Genomic DNA, 17,112 nt, shown 5'->3' with positions numbered 1-17,112 from the left:
GCTCGCAAAATACAATTTTTATTCCTAATATATGATATTGACTTTACCCCCCAAAAAACCCACTCTGGTAATACCCCCCCCCTCTCTCTCTCTCTCTCTCTCTCTCTCTCTCTCTCTCTCTCTCTCTCTCTGTGTGTGTGTGTGTGTGTGTGTGTGTGTGTGTGTATCTGATCACAAAATCCTATTGAAATGCTAATATGACTAATCACAAATCTCACAAACAGACAGGAAGCATAATTAGAGGGAAGATATAACTAATCACTAGCCGGACAGATAACAGGATTAATGACGAAAAGAGTCCCATGACTAATGACATGGAGCAGGTAATGGAACTCCTAGTAATCCGAATACCAAGTGGCAATGATACTCTTGACTAATAAAACAAACACTAATACAATAATACGGAAAGAGCACTATGACCTATCGCAGTACACGTGTTACGCGACTTCTCGATCACAGCGGTAAACACAGTAATAGTAATATGTAATTTCAGGACGCCGTCTGCTTAACACTCCTGGTGCACCGCCAATCTTCTCACGCCATTTACTCGCACCTATTCTCTTCGTTATTGGGCATAGCGCGTTATGGAATACGTAAACGTCCTCTCTCCATCACGCGTTATGCCCAATAATCACGACAAGCCGGGGAATACATCTTCAGTATTTCACTAAGTTGGGTGTCAGGTTGTCTTTGGAGCAGAGAATGAGTGTTTTTATGTGCTTATTATTGAAATAGTAATTATAAAATATAATATTTATTACAAGTTTTCGAACTGAAAGGCATCCACATTTATAACTTGTCTGTGATAATGTGCTGCCGTTAATGATTTCACTGCTAAGTAAGTTCAGCAAATGGTCATGCAGTTGTCATTGTATCTGTGTATTATCAACCATCTTGTCACGTGAATGTTATACATTGTATACTAATGTTTGTCTTGTCTTGTTTTAGCGTTAGGTGGGATTAATATTTGTGCAATGGTTTTCACAATACAAAGCTGGGCGTTTTCCTCGTTTTTGGTTGGGTTATATTTTTCTTCTTTTTGTCGACTTCTTTACACACGTAATAACATATGAGACGAGGGTAATGGGAATTAACTCCAGATTTTTTAATGTAAATAATATTTCCATATACTTACTTTTTCTACCACCCAATAGCCGACGGGTATTTTTGTGCGGGGTGTCATTATTTATTATGCTTTGGCCGAACATCAGCCCGCCCCACCCCGAAAACAAAGGAGAGTGGGTGGGATGGGGTACTCCCATAGATATGGTACACCCGCTAAAACGTAACATTATTGGTATGTTTCTCTAACCCTACCTACTCGTTTAATGTTCACTGTCAGAACACAGACCGAAATGATGCGGGGCCTCCGGAGACTAAAGGCTAAATACGAAATGGAAAGGTAACAGTATTTATAATTACATAGGGAATAAGTCCAAAGTTCTCCCCAGATCAGAAGGTAATGAAGTCGATGTCAGGACAATACCCACCAGGACTTTACCCCCACCTCCAGATGTTACCTCCCACGCGCCGGGCCGTACCCTCAAGCTAGGTGAACACCCACACCAGGTTTAGGGTCAGCAGCAAACAGCTACCCCCAGGCAATCCATACAACCTATTTATAGATATGTCTGATAAGTAGCCCAGTCTAGTAGCCCACTTTTGTATTGAGATGAATATATGCAGAACTGTATGGTCAGAGTTTTTTATTTTTTAAATTATTATTGGTCTTTATTTTCTTTTTGTGTGTAGATTTTTCTCTTTATTTTTTTTAAAAACAGACATCTTCTATGAAAATATAAAAAAAAATATTCTTAAGTTATTTCATTATTACAATATTTATTTTCTTTTTCAACACATTTTAATGTTACTCAATTAAGTGTTACATGTTTATAACTTCGTCACATAGAAAACAAATAATGTTACCATTGAACTATCCACGTGTTTAAAAAAAGGAAATGCTGTTTATTTGTAAAACAATTTTCACAATATTTATTTTTTAAAGTTTATTTAATGTATGAATGCATAATGGTTTGATTCTTTCCAAATGATGATGCATATTACACACATACACGCGCACGCGCTCGCGCACACACACACGCTAAATGTACGCATACATCAAATATTATATGTCCTTAAACGCGAAGTCTATATGCATTGTGAAACGAAAGCAGATTATGTTCACAAAATGTACCATACTATTGAGAAGAAATCACTCAACCAACCAGGGACAATATACGTTACAAATTTAAAGAGACATAATCACAAACGAACCTTTACCCCACCCCTTAAATATGCACGAAGACTGGCTTTAGCTGGCTGTATCAACGGAATAACCCACCAAAACCAGAAACACTTCTTCGAGAACTCCGATGTAAAACCTTACTTTTAGCTTACCACAACAACATCCAAAGTCAAATCCTCCGGAACGACAATGTGGTCAACAGTATATCCACGAACCAGTTTCCTATTCTTCTTCCATAGTTTCCTCCGCATAGACATTCCAAAAACAACAAGCCAAGAATGCCAAATTTTAAATAAATCAGTTAACGAAGTTTGTGAGTAAACACCAGACGCCGTAAATCCATGCCAAAGTATCCTATCCGGCTGGGACGAAAATGCATTATAATAGCACAACATAACAAGGATTCAGCAAGAACATTTTATATCTGGCACCGAGCTGTCATCAGTCAGAAAATTTCCACTGCGATATAGATTCCAGATTTTCCACTGACCCCAGCACGTGCAGTTTCGCGGACTGAGCATCCACCGCGCCCCTACAGCTGAGACTGGCACGACGTCGCGCGTTTACTCTGTGTGTTCCAGTCAAGCGCAGAGCAGCGCTTCACGTTGTGCTACTCTCAATGTATTGATCAGCATTGGAACTGGCTGCAAACCCGACAGAGATATCTGTCCTGTGAAGATCGCAGCAGTGTAACATCAGGCTACCATTGATATACAGCCACCGTGGTTTGCGGGGGAGGAGGCGGAGAAGGGTGTAGCTATAACCCTCTTAACCAATTTTATCTGCCAGAAGTTTCATTATAGATATTTTAAATTGTGACTTGAAGCTTTATTGTCACACCTGTCCGCAAAATACCCTAAAGACTGCAAAAAACATCAATCATCACTCCCTAAAAATTGATAGCTAGGAAACTGTTTTTGTGTTTACTCTCTCTCTCTCTCTCTCTCTCTCTCTCTCTCTCTCTCTCTCTCTCTCTCTCTCTCTCTCTCTCTCTCTCTCTCTCTCTCTCTCTCTCTCTACCATTTTTGTGTTACATTTTAACATACAATGGTTCAAAATACGCTTTAGTATAGTTGGCTATTTAACTGATTGTCATATACAGGATTAGCTTTACAGTGGTTTATCCACTGAAAAGTGTTCAGGATTCCAAGTTGCTAGAGTAGCACATTTTAAAATCATCGGCAATCATGGCCATCACCAAACATTTGGGAAATGGTTTGTGTTCATATGTAGGAACTGTGGGTAATATATATATATATATATATATATATATATATATATATATATATTATCAATGCAATGCAACAATTGCAATATTAAGAAGACCCCCCCCCCCCCCCAAAAAAAAAAAACCCAAAACCCCCCAAACAAAACCACTTGATCTAAAGAACTAAAAAAGGCAGCTATTCCTTTTGATTAGCAGCACGTCTTTTATGAGTACTTTTAATTGTTCTTTCATGCAAAGACGGGACGGGGTCTAGCTCAGTCGGTATTGTGCTTGTCTCAAGTGCTTTAGTTGTTGGATCGAACCTCCTCAGGGCACCCATTCTCGGATTGTTTTTCCCTTGACAACCAGTAGCATACGCCTGGTATTTCAAAGGTCGTGGTATCTGCTATCCTACCTCAGGGAATGTGCATGTAAAAGATATCTTGCTGCTAATGGAAAAAAAGAGCGGGTTTCCTCTATTGTCAAAATTATAACACGCTTGATATCCAATAGCCGATGATTAAAAATCAATGTGCTCTAGTAGTGTCGTTAGACAAAACAAACTTTAACCTTTTGACGCTTTGTATGCAACAGCTAAGACAACAAATACCACGCCATACGATATCGCAGATACCCAACAGGCTGTGATGGGAATAAACCAATAGTTCCTACACTGAGGGAGATCGCCTCGACACGTGCATCGCACCTTCAGTCTGGCGCTCACTCACTGCGCAACAAACCTCACCACGACCCAATTACACAAGAAGCATTTTTTAATTAAAAAGATAACCGAGCTTCGCTCGCTGGTGGGTTTCTATTTTGTTACTCTGTCAGTTTGATAGACGCGGGATGGACCCGAAACCGACCAACAGTGATGTGTTGGTGCCAAGACTTCTACAGACAGTATGTAGCCTAAACGAGCCTCTATTGTACATATCGACAGCCGGGCCCAGCTGGTCGGCAGTCGTACCGGCGGGCCAAGGAGTGAGGGGGAGGGGGGGGGGGGGGGGGGGGGGGGGGAGGAGACTGTGTATACCCTCAAGATTAAGTTCTAATTGAGAGGTAATCCCGGGAACAAACTGTGGTGCGAGGCCTGACACGCTGTACAAACATGGCTATTCATCATCATTTTCAAACATAATTCACTTCTTTATCTAATAGAGGCTGCGCTAGTAATTATCAAACATGGTGGAGAAACTTGTCTCATGTCCAATATTACCGAGACAGATTTGAAAAAAGCTGTAGTACTACGCAGAAGTAATATTATATGCAATTAACATAATATCCCGTTAGCTAAACAAGCCACTCCTTTTGTATGAAGTCATTATACACAATGTAGTTGTTTTCAACGAAACGATACCAAAATGTCGCTTTTTTTAACAACAACATATTTTTCTCGTTCAGATTTCGCAGAAAATACATTTTACTGTAATGTTTGTGATGTACATGTTTGTGATATTTAGATACTGCAGAGACAATTTATTTTATAGTATTTGGCACAAGATTAGGTCATTCTAGAAATAAAATAAAAATAAAAATAATACTTTGTTGTAATCTGAGCAATATTTATAGTGTTAATCAATCGGTTGACATCCAATAACGTTATGCTGAGGGGACGGAGGAAGGAAGGAATGTTTTATTTAACGACGCACTCAACACATTTGAATTACGTTTATATGGAAGGAAATGTTTTATTTAATGACGCATTCAACACATTTTATTTATATGGTTTCGGACATATGGTTAAGGACCACAAAGTTAATGCAAGAGGAACCCGGATGTCGCCACGCCGTGGGCTACGTTTTTCGAACCATACCACAGACAGGATAACACATATTGATTCCAGTTGAGGTACACTGGCTGGAACGAGAAATAGCCCAATGGGCCCACCGACGGAGTTCAATCCTAGACCGACCGCACATCAGGCGAACACTTTATCAATGGGCTACGTTCCGCTCCATGACAGAGAGAGAGAGAGAGAGAGAGAGAGAGAGAGAGAGAGAGAGAGAGAGAGAGAGAGAGAGAGAGAGAGAGAGAGAGAGGGGAAACAAATTATGGTTATAATAATAAGTTTCTCAACTTGGCCTCAACCAAATATTTTCATTTCTGAGACTAAACTCTAAAGATGCTTATGCAAATCTACTAAATGTCTTTAGCAGATATATCTTGTCATTTCAAGATTCACTGCACAGTTCCATGTACTTCTCAGTAAATCGATACCATGAGGAAAAATTACTGGATAACAATTATGTCATCACTATTTTAATGGTTATAATATATACGGATTTTAAAACATAGCCTTTCGACTGTGAAGCAAATGACATGTAAGACCTTACCTGTTTTCTTTGTTTTCGTTTCCTGTGGGACGGGGACATCTTGCCTGTAGAACTAGGGACATCTTGCAACACCTCTGAAAATACATCATCACATTGGATTATCTCAACTATCCCGCCGGAGATTAACAAATCCACGCAGAATATTATTTAAAAACACAGCGTTGTTGCAAAGAAAATGGTCTATAATTTTGTATTTCATTAAACAAATTCAGAATAGAAATAACTCCATAAAATTAGTCTACGTATGACGATGATTTCGTAAGTTTTTGCAGTTTTAAGCTAAAATGGACTTTTAAAGTGTTTAGGTCTGATAAAATTCAATTAAACATGTTGAACTTTTGATAATAATTATAACACTTTGGTGCAAAACAGAATTTGTGTCTTTAGTTCATATGCATTTTTAATCATTCGGATGACAACCATCACTGTTATGGTTAAAGAGATAAATGAAAAAGTAAAAATAAAATTAAGTTCATAATATATATTTCATTTTTTATTGTTATTATATTGTGATTTTATATTGTTTACTTTGCCCACTTTTACCCAGTAAACAATTACCAATACATACTACAAAACATTTAAAAATGAATTTTTTTTTTTCAGCGCTTGGAGTATATGAAGACGCATGCTGCTGAAAAGCTAATAGAAATAAAACATCTCATCGAGAAACGTGTCAGATCTCTGTGATACCAATAAAACAGGTACACGAATACCAGAACAGAACACAAAACAGATAGAAAAACTAATAAAACAGAAACCTGTGAATTTAACGGCCGTCTCCATTGAACCATAATACGCACTACCTTTCACCGCGGAAGCACATGAAATGCATATTACCCAACATCTATTTATCGGGATAAAATAACTACACAATTATTTGGCACAGGAAGCTGGGAAGTATGTGGCGGTGATGTATACTAGTTACAAGAAAAATAAACCGTGTTATGACCGAACCGATACTTCGTGTTTACGATAATGCAAACTAATGCCAATCATGTTGAAACTACACAAAAATGCAATCAAATCGGTTCCAAATTATCTTGAACAGCATATATGTAGGCGTCGGAGGATGCCAGCAAATGTGTGTGTGTGTGTGTGTGTGTGTGTGTATGTGTATGTGTGTGTGTGTTTTTGAGTGTGTGTGTCTGTGTGTATGTCTGTGTGTGTGTCTGTGTGTGTGCTTGTATGTGTGTGTATGTGTGTGTGCATGTGTGTGTGTGTGTGTGTGTGTGTGGTGTCAATTGCCCGGAGAAGACCCCTTGTTACTGAGCATCCATACTGTGCATATTTTACTACTTCCCACCCCCGTTATTTAAGGCAGGTACGGCCCTGCCGCTGTAATCAACATGTGCAATATACATGCATAATTATTTCGCCTGGTAAATGTAGCGATTGACAAGTGCCGTAAATACAGTGTGTGGCCTGAAAAAACACATTAGCGCGCCGCGATTTACAAATGATGTCTGTATTATCACCAAACGTCAGCGAATCAAACAGTTGGAGATGGATAAGCGCGTGGTAAGAGTAGAAGAATTGGAAAAACAAAACAGTGTCACGTGACTCGTCCGTGGACGTGTGCGTCACTGCAAAACTGTTTCGTGACTCGTGTACGTTGTGCGTCACTGCAAAACTGTTTGGGATGGTCAATAACCAGTATAGTATTATGTTTATGTATATATAGTCAAAACGTGCTCAAACGACCACCTCTTTTATGCAGCCAAAGAGGCCACCTTTTTGTTGAGCTAAACCATCTGCTACAGTAAAAACTGACCTGTATTATACAACCACTTGTTTTAAAGACCATCTTTAAAAATTCCCTTTACCTAACACAGGTGTTACTGTGTGGTCTATATTAAAGGTGTCTGCACCCCTAAAGGTAAATCTATCCAGAGTTCGGTTCGGTGGTTAGGTCTAAGACCACAACATTGTTTTCTCACCATCTGATACCAGGCCCGTAGGAACCCAATCTAATTAAAATTAACTCCACTGGTAGACTGGTAGAGCTAATTTTAATCAGATTGGTAGGAACCGTGGAGGGAGTGGAGCGGGGGCGACATGTTAGCGGTGGAGGCCAGTTCCTTTTTTTGACTGACTCTATATAAATAAAGATAAAACTATGGCTTGTGATCCCCCCCCCCCCCCCCCCCCCCACACACACACACACTAAATGCTGCGACCCCTTCACCAGTTATTGTTCCTACGGGCCTGGATACTTACGACGGACAATTAAAACGTTCGTGGAGTTAGATACCAAAGTTTGGTACACCATCTTATGTTTCAGTTTTTCTGAAAGCTTTCAATAAGACGACTCTTGATCGTTTTATATGTACGTATTATTGTTAATAAACGGTAACATACCTCCAACCCCCACCCTGAAACCGTAAATGTGACAAGGTTGGAACAAAGAGCCTTCATCACGTTTCCCACACAGGAATGTGAAAATACTACACAAGCGTATGGTTGGTGATTATTATATTTTTTTCAAAATCTGAACGCCTTTCTTCATAGTTCCCGGTTTGAACATCAAACTCTGAGGGCTGCAAAAAGGCTGTTGATCAGACAGCCAGAAGAGTGTACTATATTGTGTTGGCATCACCAGCTTCACGGATAAACTCTGAGGGCTGCAAAAAGGCTGTTGATCAGACAGCCAGAAGAGTGTACTATATTGTGTTGGCATCAGCAGCTTCACGGATAAACTCTGAGGGCTGCAAAAAGGCTGTTGATCAGACAGCCAGAAGAGTGTACTATATTGTGTTGGCATCAGCAGCTTCACGGATAAACTCTGAGGGCTGCAAAAAGGCTGTTGATCAGACAGCCAGAAGAGTGTACTATATTGTGTTGGCATCACCAGCTTCACGGATAAACTCTGAGGGCTGCAAAAAGGCTGTTGATCAGACAGCCAGAAGAGTGTACTATATTGTGTTGGCATCAGCAGCTTCACGGATAAACTCTGAGGGCTGCAAAAAGGCTGTTGATCAGACAGCCAGAAGAGTGTACTATATTGTGTTGGCATCACCAGCTTCACGGATAAACTCTGAGGGCTGCAAAAAGGCTGTTGATCAGACAGCCAGAAGAGTGTACTATATTGTGTTGGCATCAGCAGCTTCACGGATAAACTCTGAGGGCTGCAAAAGGCTGTTGATCAGACAGCCAGAAGAGTGTACTATATTGTGTTGGCATCACCAGCTTCACGGATAAACTCTGAGGGCTGCAAAAAGGCTGTTGATCAGACAGCCAGAAGAGTGTACTATATTGTGTTGGCATCAGCAGCTTCACGGATAAACTCTGAGGGCTGCAAAAAGGCTGTTGATCAGACAGCCAGAAGAGTGTACTATATTGTGTTGGCATCACCAGCTTCACGGATAAACTCTGAGGGCTGCAAAAAGGCTGTTGATCAGACAGCCAGAAGAGTGTACTATATTGTGTTGGCATCACCAGCTTCACGGATAAACTCTGAGGGCTGCAAAAAGGCTGTTGATCAGACAGCCAGAAGAGTGTACTATATTGTGTTGGCATCACCAGCTTCACGGATAAACTCTGAGGGCTGCAAAAAGGCTGTTGATCAGACAGCCAGAAGAGTGTACTATATTGTGTTGGCATCACCAGCTTCACGGATAAACTCTGAGGGCTGCAAAAAGGCTGTTGATCAGACAGCCAGAAGAGTGTACTATATTGTGTTGGCATCAGCAGCTTCACGGATAAACTCTGAGGGCTGCAAAAAGGCTGTTGATCAGACAGCCAGAAGAGTGTACTATATTGTGTTGGCATCACCAGCTTCACGGATAAACTCTGAGGGCTGCAAAAAGGCTGTTGATCAGACAGCCAGAAGAGTGTACTATATTGTGTTGGCATCACCAGCTTCACGGATAAACTCTGAGGGCTGCAAAAAGGCTGTTGATCAGACAGCCAGAAGAGTGTACTATATTGTGTTGGCATCACCAGCTTCACGGATAAACTCTGAGGGCTGCAAAAAGGCTGTTGATCAGACAGCCAGAAGAGTGTACTATATTGTGTTGGCATCAGCAGCTTCACGGATAAACTCTGAGGGCTGCAAAAAGGCTGTTGATCAGACAGCCAGAAGAGTGTACTATATTGTGTTGGCATCACCAGCTTCACGGATAAACTCTGAGGGCTGCAAAAAGGCTGTTGATCAGACAGCCAGAAGAGTGTACTATATTGTGTTGGCATCACCAGCTTCACGGATAAACTCTGAGGGCTGCAAAAAGGCTGTTGATCAGACAGCCAGAAGAGTGTACTATATTGTGTTGGCATCACCAGCTTCACGGATAATTGTGCCAAATGCTTTGAGAGCAAGGATGATTATATTGAAAAGTATGAAGCTTGTTTTATTTAACGACACCACTAGAGCACATTGATATATTAATTATCAGCTATTGGGTGTCAAACATTTGATAATTCTCGTAGTCACCAGAGGAAACCCGCTTCTTTTTTCCTAATGCAGCAAGGGATCGTTTATATGCACCTTTGTACAGACAGCAGAACACATACCACGGCCTTTCACCAGTTGTGATGCACCGGTTGGAACGATAAAAAACCCCAGTCAGTTGAATGGATCCACCGAGGTGGTTCAATCCTGCGACGCAAGGACCTCAAGGGAATTAAAAAATAATGCAGAAACATTATTTTAATAAGTCATCGTTTTCAGGGCCTAGTGTTACGAACCTTTTGACTGCCCCTTGCTAAACTAATAATTAATTTCTGTTCTTGTCAGACAGCTCAGCTAGCTGAGTTGTGCACCCAATACAGCGTACTTGATGCTTCAGTGTCTATAAAGACGGAAATAATTGAAAATGGACTGAATAAAAGATGTCCGTGAAACCTTAGATGGTCTTTGATGAAAGATGGCTGCGTACCAGAGAGAAAAAGAAAGGGATGAGGCCTTTTTACCATGCACATGTATTTCCGACGCCATATAACCGTAAATAAAATGTGTTGAGTGCTTCGTTAAATAAAACATTTCCTTCCTTCCTTCTACCCGCAAAATTACTTGTAATACAAATAAATATTTGCAGTGATTTGTTTGCAAACCTTCATAGTTGTTCGACAGTAATGCTAATATGAAGAATGTTGTTATCCAGATTCAGGCATTTTCCTTTAATTCGGGCAAACATCAGCCTACACCCCCATCCCCCTATAACAATGGAAGCCCTTACGCCGACCAAACTAAGAGTGATATACATCAAGACTAAACGTTTTAAACAAATATTTAATCCACCCAGGGTTTATGTTTAGGAAACAAAATGAATTATGATATTTTTTTAAATACGCTAATAGTTTTCATATAAAGACGTTATGCGTAAAGATAGGTTCCCAACACACGTGTCAGCACCCTGGCCAACGACCGCATGGAGACTCTGATAATTGCTATGAACCGCCCATGTCCGCGATTGAAATCATCATTACTTATTAATAACAGTCAATTAATAGAGGGACTGTACAACAGTGTTTATTTCCATCCACCTGATTACATGTTAATGCTACAATCGCTTATATGAAGATCTATTTGTTACCCAGTGAAAATGACAACAGTAAGGACAATGACACAACCCAGTGGTAAAGCGCTCGCTTGGTGCGCAGTCGGTCTAGGATCGATCCCAGGTGGCGGGCCTATTGGGATATTTCTCGTCCCAACCAGTGCACCACCACTGGTATATTAAAGGCTGTGGTATGTGTTATCCTGTATGTGGGATGGTGCATATAAAAAATCCTTTGCTACTAATTGAAACAAATGTATCGGGTTTCCTATCTAAGACTATATGTCAAAGTTACCAAATGTTTGACATCCAACAGCCGGTGATTAATGAATCAATGTGCTCTAGTGGTGTCGTTTAAAAAACACTTTTAACGTTTATCCAGTGATAAGAACAATGAATGTTTTAGGCAACAGTATATGCCTTGCTTTACATCCACACTCGGCCCCGCCACCTCGAGTTGAACAGTGGCCACGGGTAACTTTTAGTTAGTAATTAATAAGGACGATGCTTTTTGACAACCATATTTATGCATTGCTTTACACGCCGCCACCGCCCCGAGATTCAATAGTGGACACTGTTTGCGTTCAGTTAATGTCCAAATGGGCCGAGTTCAGCCAGACCGAGCAGAAAAAAACATCCGCTAGACTGGTTTATGCGCTTCATGGTAAACCAAATGGCTATGTCGGGAACCAACCAAATAGTTTGCGAACGTTAGCGAAACGTTTGCTGGCTGAACTTGGGGCTTGTTTAACTTAAGCGTCGAAGAAATTGACGCATGTTCACTAATGGTGGTCGTATTAAGGCTGCTATGTCGGGCAACGAGCATCATTAACTGGCATCGGTGATCTAGTGGTTAAGCTATTGACTTAGGGTTGGTAGGTACTGGGTTCGCCTCCCGGTACCGACGTCCACGCAGAGCGAGTTTAAAGACACTGTCAACTGATCTGGGGGCAATAAATATAAATATATTTAAACAAAAAAAATAAAATAAAAAGACTTAAGGTTGGTAGGTACTGGGTTCGCCTCCCAGTACCGACTTCCACGCAGAGCGAGTTTAAAGACACACTGGGTAAGACCACTACACTGACTTCTCTCTCACTAACCATTATATCCAATTGTCTCGGACAGACAGTTCAGATAGCTTAGGTGTTTGCCCAGAACAGCGTGTTTGAACCTTAATTTGAAATATCCACGAATATAACTATAAGGAAAAAGCAGAAGAAGAGAACTGATTAGTTCCAGACTTGTGTTTTGACCTCATAATCAAGAATCCGGAAATATATACGCGCATGTTTAACTGTGATTATCTCATGGTAGACAGCTTTGAAGTAGTAACTATTACAATATTAGACTGAAGTTGACAGGGAAGACCATGTAATTTTCAATGTGTAATTTGTTGACATTGAAGACTTGTTTTGTGTTAATTCCAGCCATGCAAAAGTTGTGCATTTTGTGCATAATAGGTGTACTCCGGCCAGGTTTCGTGGGTGTGATTGTTTAAATCAATATCTGGGGCGAAAGAGCTGGACAACAGGGGTCATCCTTTTCAAGACATGTTGCTCTCAGGCAGGCAAAGGTGCATTAAAAAAATCCATGGGCCTACTAACATTAATAAAAGTGCTATAGCACTAACGATATATAGAAACATATAGAGTAAATAAGTGTGGTTTGTGGCTTTTAAGCGAAACGTAAAACCAGTCTAGTCAGTGTATTTTCTGCTGTATCCGCTCAACACAAAACTAGCTTTGTGTTCCTCAATTAGCTCTATTCCAAAATGAATTACCCGTGCTTCATCTTTTTAGAAAACCAATTTACTTCATTTTGAATTTATTTTCGTTCTTATATCTAATTAAGGTTCACGCACGCTCTCTGTGGCACACACCTCGACTAATTGTTTAGAACAGTAATGAATGGTTAGTGAGAGAGAAGTCAGTGTAGTGGGCTTATACGGCCCCAATGAGCTGCTAAAACTCGCTCTGGGTGTGGGTTGGGACGTAGTCCAGTGGCATAGCGCTCGCCTGGTGTGCAGTCGGTCTAGGATCGATCCCCGTCGGAGGACTAATTAGTCATATGTTCGATATTATGCAACGATTAGCCATATCTTTGAATAAGCTGCTTCTTTTTGAAGACATTTTAAATAATAAGAAGGCTAAAACGGGCTCTGTAAATTCGGCCCATATATTTCCCTTTTACGCATTCAACTGTTAACACTCTCTATGCGATGGACCCATCACCTTTATCATCGTTAACTTAGCGACTACGTCAGCGAGGTCGATCACTCCATACAGTCCTAGCTGAATATAGACGTCGACCGACATAGGAGCGACGTGTGTGGAATGTATTACGTCCAACTGGGTAACACACTATATAAAAACAGTGTCATCTGCCGAATGCTGGCTCCTGGGAACCACAAACTGCCAGCTCATTACCTGATGGCGCCCATTAATCCTTTATTGTGCCATTTGAGTCTAGATTGTGTGTATGTTTTTGTCTGTGTATCTGTCCGTCTCACTGTCTATCTCTCGTCCTTTGCTACTAATGGAAAACATGTAGCGGGTTTCCTCTCTCATACTATATGTCAGAATTACGAAATGTTTTCTCACAAATAGCCAATGATTATAAACCAATGTGCTGTAATGTTGTCGTTAAAGAAAACAAACTGTAACTGTCTGTCTCTCTGTCTGAATAGGTATGTGTTGCTTATTTCATTAAATATATAAAACAAAACAAACTGTAACTGTCTGTCTCTCTGTCTGAATAGGTATGTGTTGCTTATTTCATTAAATACATAAAACAAAACAAACTGTAACTGTCTGTCTCTCTGTCTGAATAGGTATGTGTTGCTTATTTCATTAAATATATAAAACAAAACAAACTGTAACTGTCTGTCTCTCTGTCTGAATAGGTATGTGTTGCTGTCTGTCTCTCTGTCTGAATAGGTATGTGTTGCTTATTTCATTAAATACATAAAACAAAACAAACTGTAACTGTCTGTCTCTCTGTCTGAATAGGTATGTGTTGCTTATTTCATTAAATATATAAAACAAAACAAACTGTAACTGTCTGTCTCTCTGTCTGAATAGGTATGTGTTGCTTATTTCATTAAATATATAAAACAAAACAAACTTTAACTGTCTGTCTCTCTGTCTGAATAGGCATGTGTTGCTTATTTCATTAAATATATAATTCAATTAATTTACATTGAAACCGTTCAATTAAACATATTATCATGATCATCATTGTCATTATCACCGTCGTCGTTGATTCATTACGTTATTCTCACATCACAACAATCTAGCAGTTAATTGTCAGTTATTTGTACTTCGAAGGAATATATATGATGTGAATTTAATTATATTTGTGAGCTTCAGGCAACGTGTCAAAACAAATGGTGTATGCTAGATCGGCTATCTTACAGAACACAGTAGTACGACATTCACCCTTACGAGTCCAAATAAAATGTAATTTATATACTTTTTTCACCTACAAAGAAAAAGTACGGTCGTTTTTAAAGTCGCAGACCCTAGTTTCAACCCGACACTAAGTTGTGTTAAATCTACAAACCTGTAACACATCTGGATAAAGTTACAATATAGCGAAGCAAGAGTCTGTGACGTTGACACGGTGTAATACCCTAAACACAGACTAGAACTCGATTTCGTAACCGTTTCTTCTCAGATCCACGTGCATTTTTTAAAATATGAAAAACATGCATTGTGTGATATTGAAAACAAGATGGCCAGACACATTTCGGATGTATGGAAATGGATAATCTAAACAATAAAATCTTAGTAACGACTGATTTCAGTTATAAAAACAGCTCAAATAGTGACAGATATTCCTGAGTGTTTATAAACTAGGGTCTGTCGCTTTGAGGCTTTAATATCTGAAAAAACCTCAAGTATTTTAAAATGTTATCTTTCCCTATAGAAATAATTTAGTTTTGCTCCAAATACGCGCTTAGGGATATTATATTATTTGTAAATTGATTCACAATAATGAAAATTACAGACTACATATTATAAAACCTTAAAATAAGCATACTTTAAAATTCTACCAGAAAGAATCTATAACACAAATAACGTTGCAAGGACATTTTCATCGACGTCTAACAGAAGAGTGGTAATTAAGGGAGGTAACAAACTCTAGAGATAATGTCATCGAATTGTCAATGTTAGCTTATATCTGGTCAGGCTGTCAGATAAATCGTTGCAGTGTAGGTGTGCTTCACCTGTTTGGTTTTCAGTTAGGTATTCTTAGTCATTTTCCTTAGATAGAAACTATTGACACCAATGTGTTAAACCTTTGGTTTTGGTTAACAATGTTAAAGATAGAAGTCGCGATTGCAGCTTTAAAACTAAATAGGCTGAATTTACGAAGCCTGTTTTTCTAAAACGTAGTTGTTTAAGCATTGTAAATGTATGTAGTTGCACGCATGTAAGGCATAAACAGGCTTGATAAATTCGGCCTATTATGTTTATAGTCAAATGTTTGGTGTTAACATTAGCATGGTTTGTTCAGCTATGTGTGTCTTGTTTTGGAAAACATGTTAGGTGATGATGATGAACGAGCAGTCTAAAGCAATACATGTCCCCTACCGGGCCCAACAAATTTTAGTAATTTTCCAAGTTGAAGGGAGAAAACTGTGAAAAACGAGTTAATCACACAAAATGTCAGTTCAGTATCTTGAAGCATTGCGTAAAAGCAGTCTGAAAAACCCATTTTAGTATCTCCTAATTTCAAGGACCATATTTTGATTGAAGAAATTGATCTGTCAAAAAGGATAAATTATCATGAAAGTCAAGCTATGCTCCAAATATCAACTCAATATATCAAGGAACAAAAACCCACTCGGAAAACAATTTGTAAGACAGACGGACAAACAAACATACACAAAAGGACGGAAATGAAACCTATAGTCCCCTCCGGTTGGACCGGTAGACGACAAATAAATCAATGTGCTCTATTGGTGTTGTTAAACAAAACTAAATTTATCTTTGTTAGGTGATGCCTTATGGCTCCAGCCTCCCAGCCTTAACACTACCGCCATAATAAGACCATACGACCATCTCATACAATAACGATTTAAAAAACTATCTTGTAGTAATGTGATATTAATGTAAACAAGCAGACTATGGATTATTGAACAACCTTGACAGAGATACTGGGTAGGATGATAAAACAAACGATCAAAATGGTCCCAGATAGTCAATAGACAGCAATTATCGTAACCATATCATCTACACATATTTCAGAGGTTATTAATAAATTAAACGTCGTTGCTATGCGACATCAATCACGGCACTATTGATTGGCCCTCTGTGACAAGGAATTATTAAAAATAACATGATTTTTCGGTTATTTATTAATTATTCATTTAAGATTCAAGGACAACAGGACATGGCTAAAATGAGATTTTTAAGCGAGTTTAAATGGTTGGTTAAACGAATCGAGGTATGGAGGTATTACCTTAGGTTAATTAACGTGACTACCAGTTAGACAGATAAACAGACAGACAGATAAAAAAGAAATCACAGTAATACAAAATACACGAGAACTATATGAGAGACGAAAACGTAACCAATCACAAGCATGCAGTAGGAATATCCCGCTAGAAGCAGTTTTATCCCAGAGAGCTCAGCAGTGGAAATAAAAATGTGCCAATCATATGGTTGACAAAGCACTGTGAACAGTGGCACATGTTTGACGACAAACACTTTTACGCGAGTTCTGCAGTTGGAGTTTTGTGGAAACATGTCAGAGACATTGCTGACAAGTACGCACTTTGTTTTGTTTAACAACACCTCTAGAGCACATTGATTTATTAAT

At 39.4% G+C, this 17,112-nt stretch overlaps 1 protein-coding gene across 1 annotated transcript in view; it reads right to left on the bottom strand.

Annotated features, from left to right (window-relative positions):
• LOC121367453 overlaps positions 1-17,112 on the bottom strand; it is a 208,287-nt gene that overhangs the window by 86,022 nt on the left and 105,153 nt on the right. The window contains exon 4 of the mRNA XM_041491632.1: positions 5,789-5,862. Within this exon, the coding sequence (XP_041347566.1) occupies positions 5,789-5,862 (74 nt within the window). The remainder of the gene's footprint in view (positions 1-5,788; positions 5,863-17,112) is intronic.

This window comes from Gigantopelta aegis, chromosome 3, assembly GCF_016097555.1.
Source record: "Gigantopelta aegis isolate Gae_Host chromosome 3, Gae_host_genome, whole genome shotgun sequence".
Classification (NCBI taxonomy): Eukaryota; Metazoa; Mollusca; class Gastropoda; order Neomphalida; family Peltospiridae; genus Gigantopelta; species Gigantopelta aegis.
The sequence above is the reverse complement of the archived record's forward strand: the minus strand, read 5'-3'. Positions and strand labels throughout refer to the sequence as shown.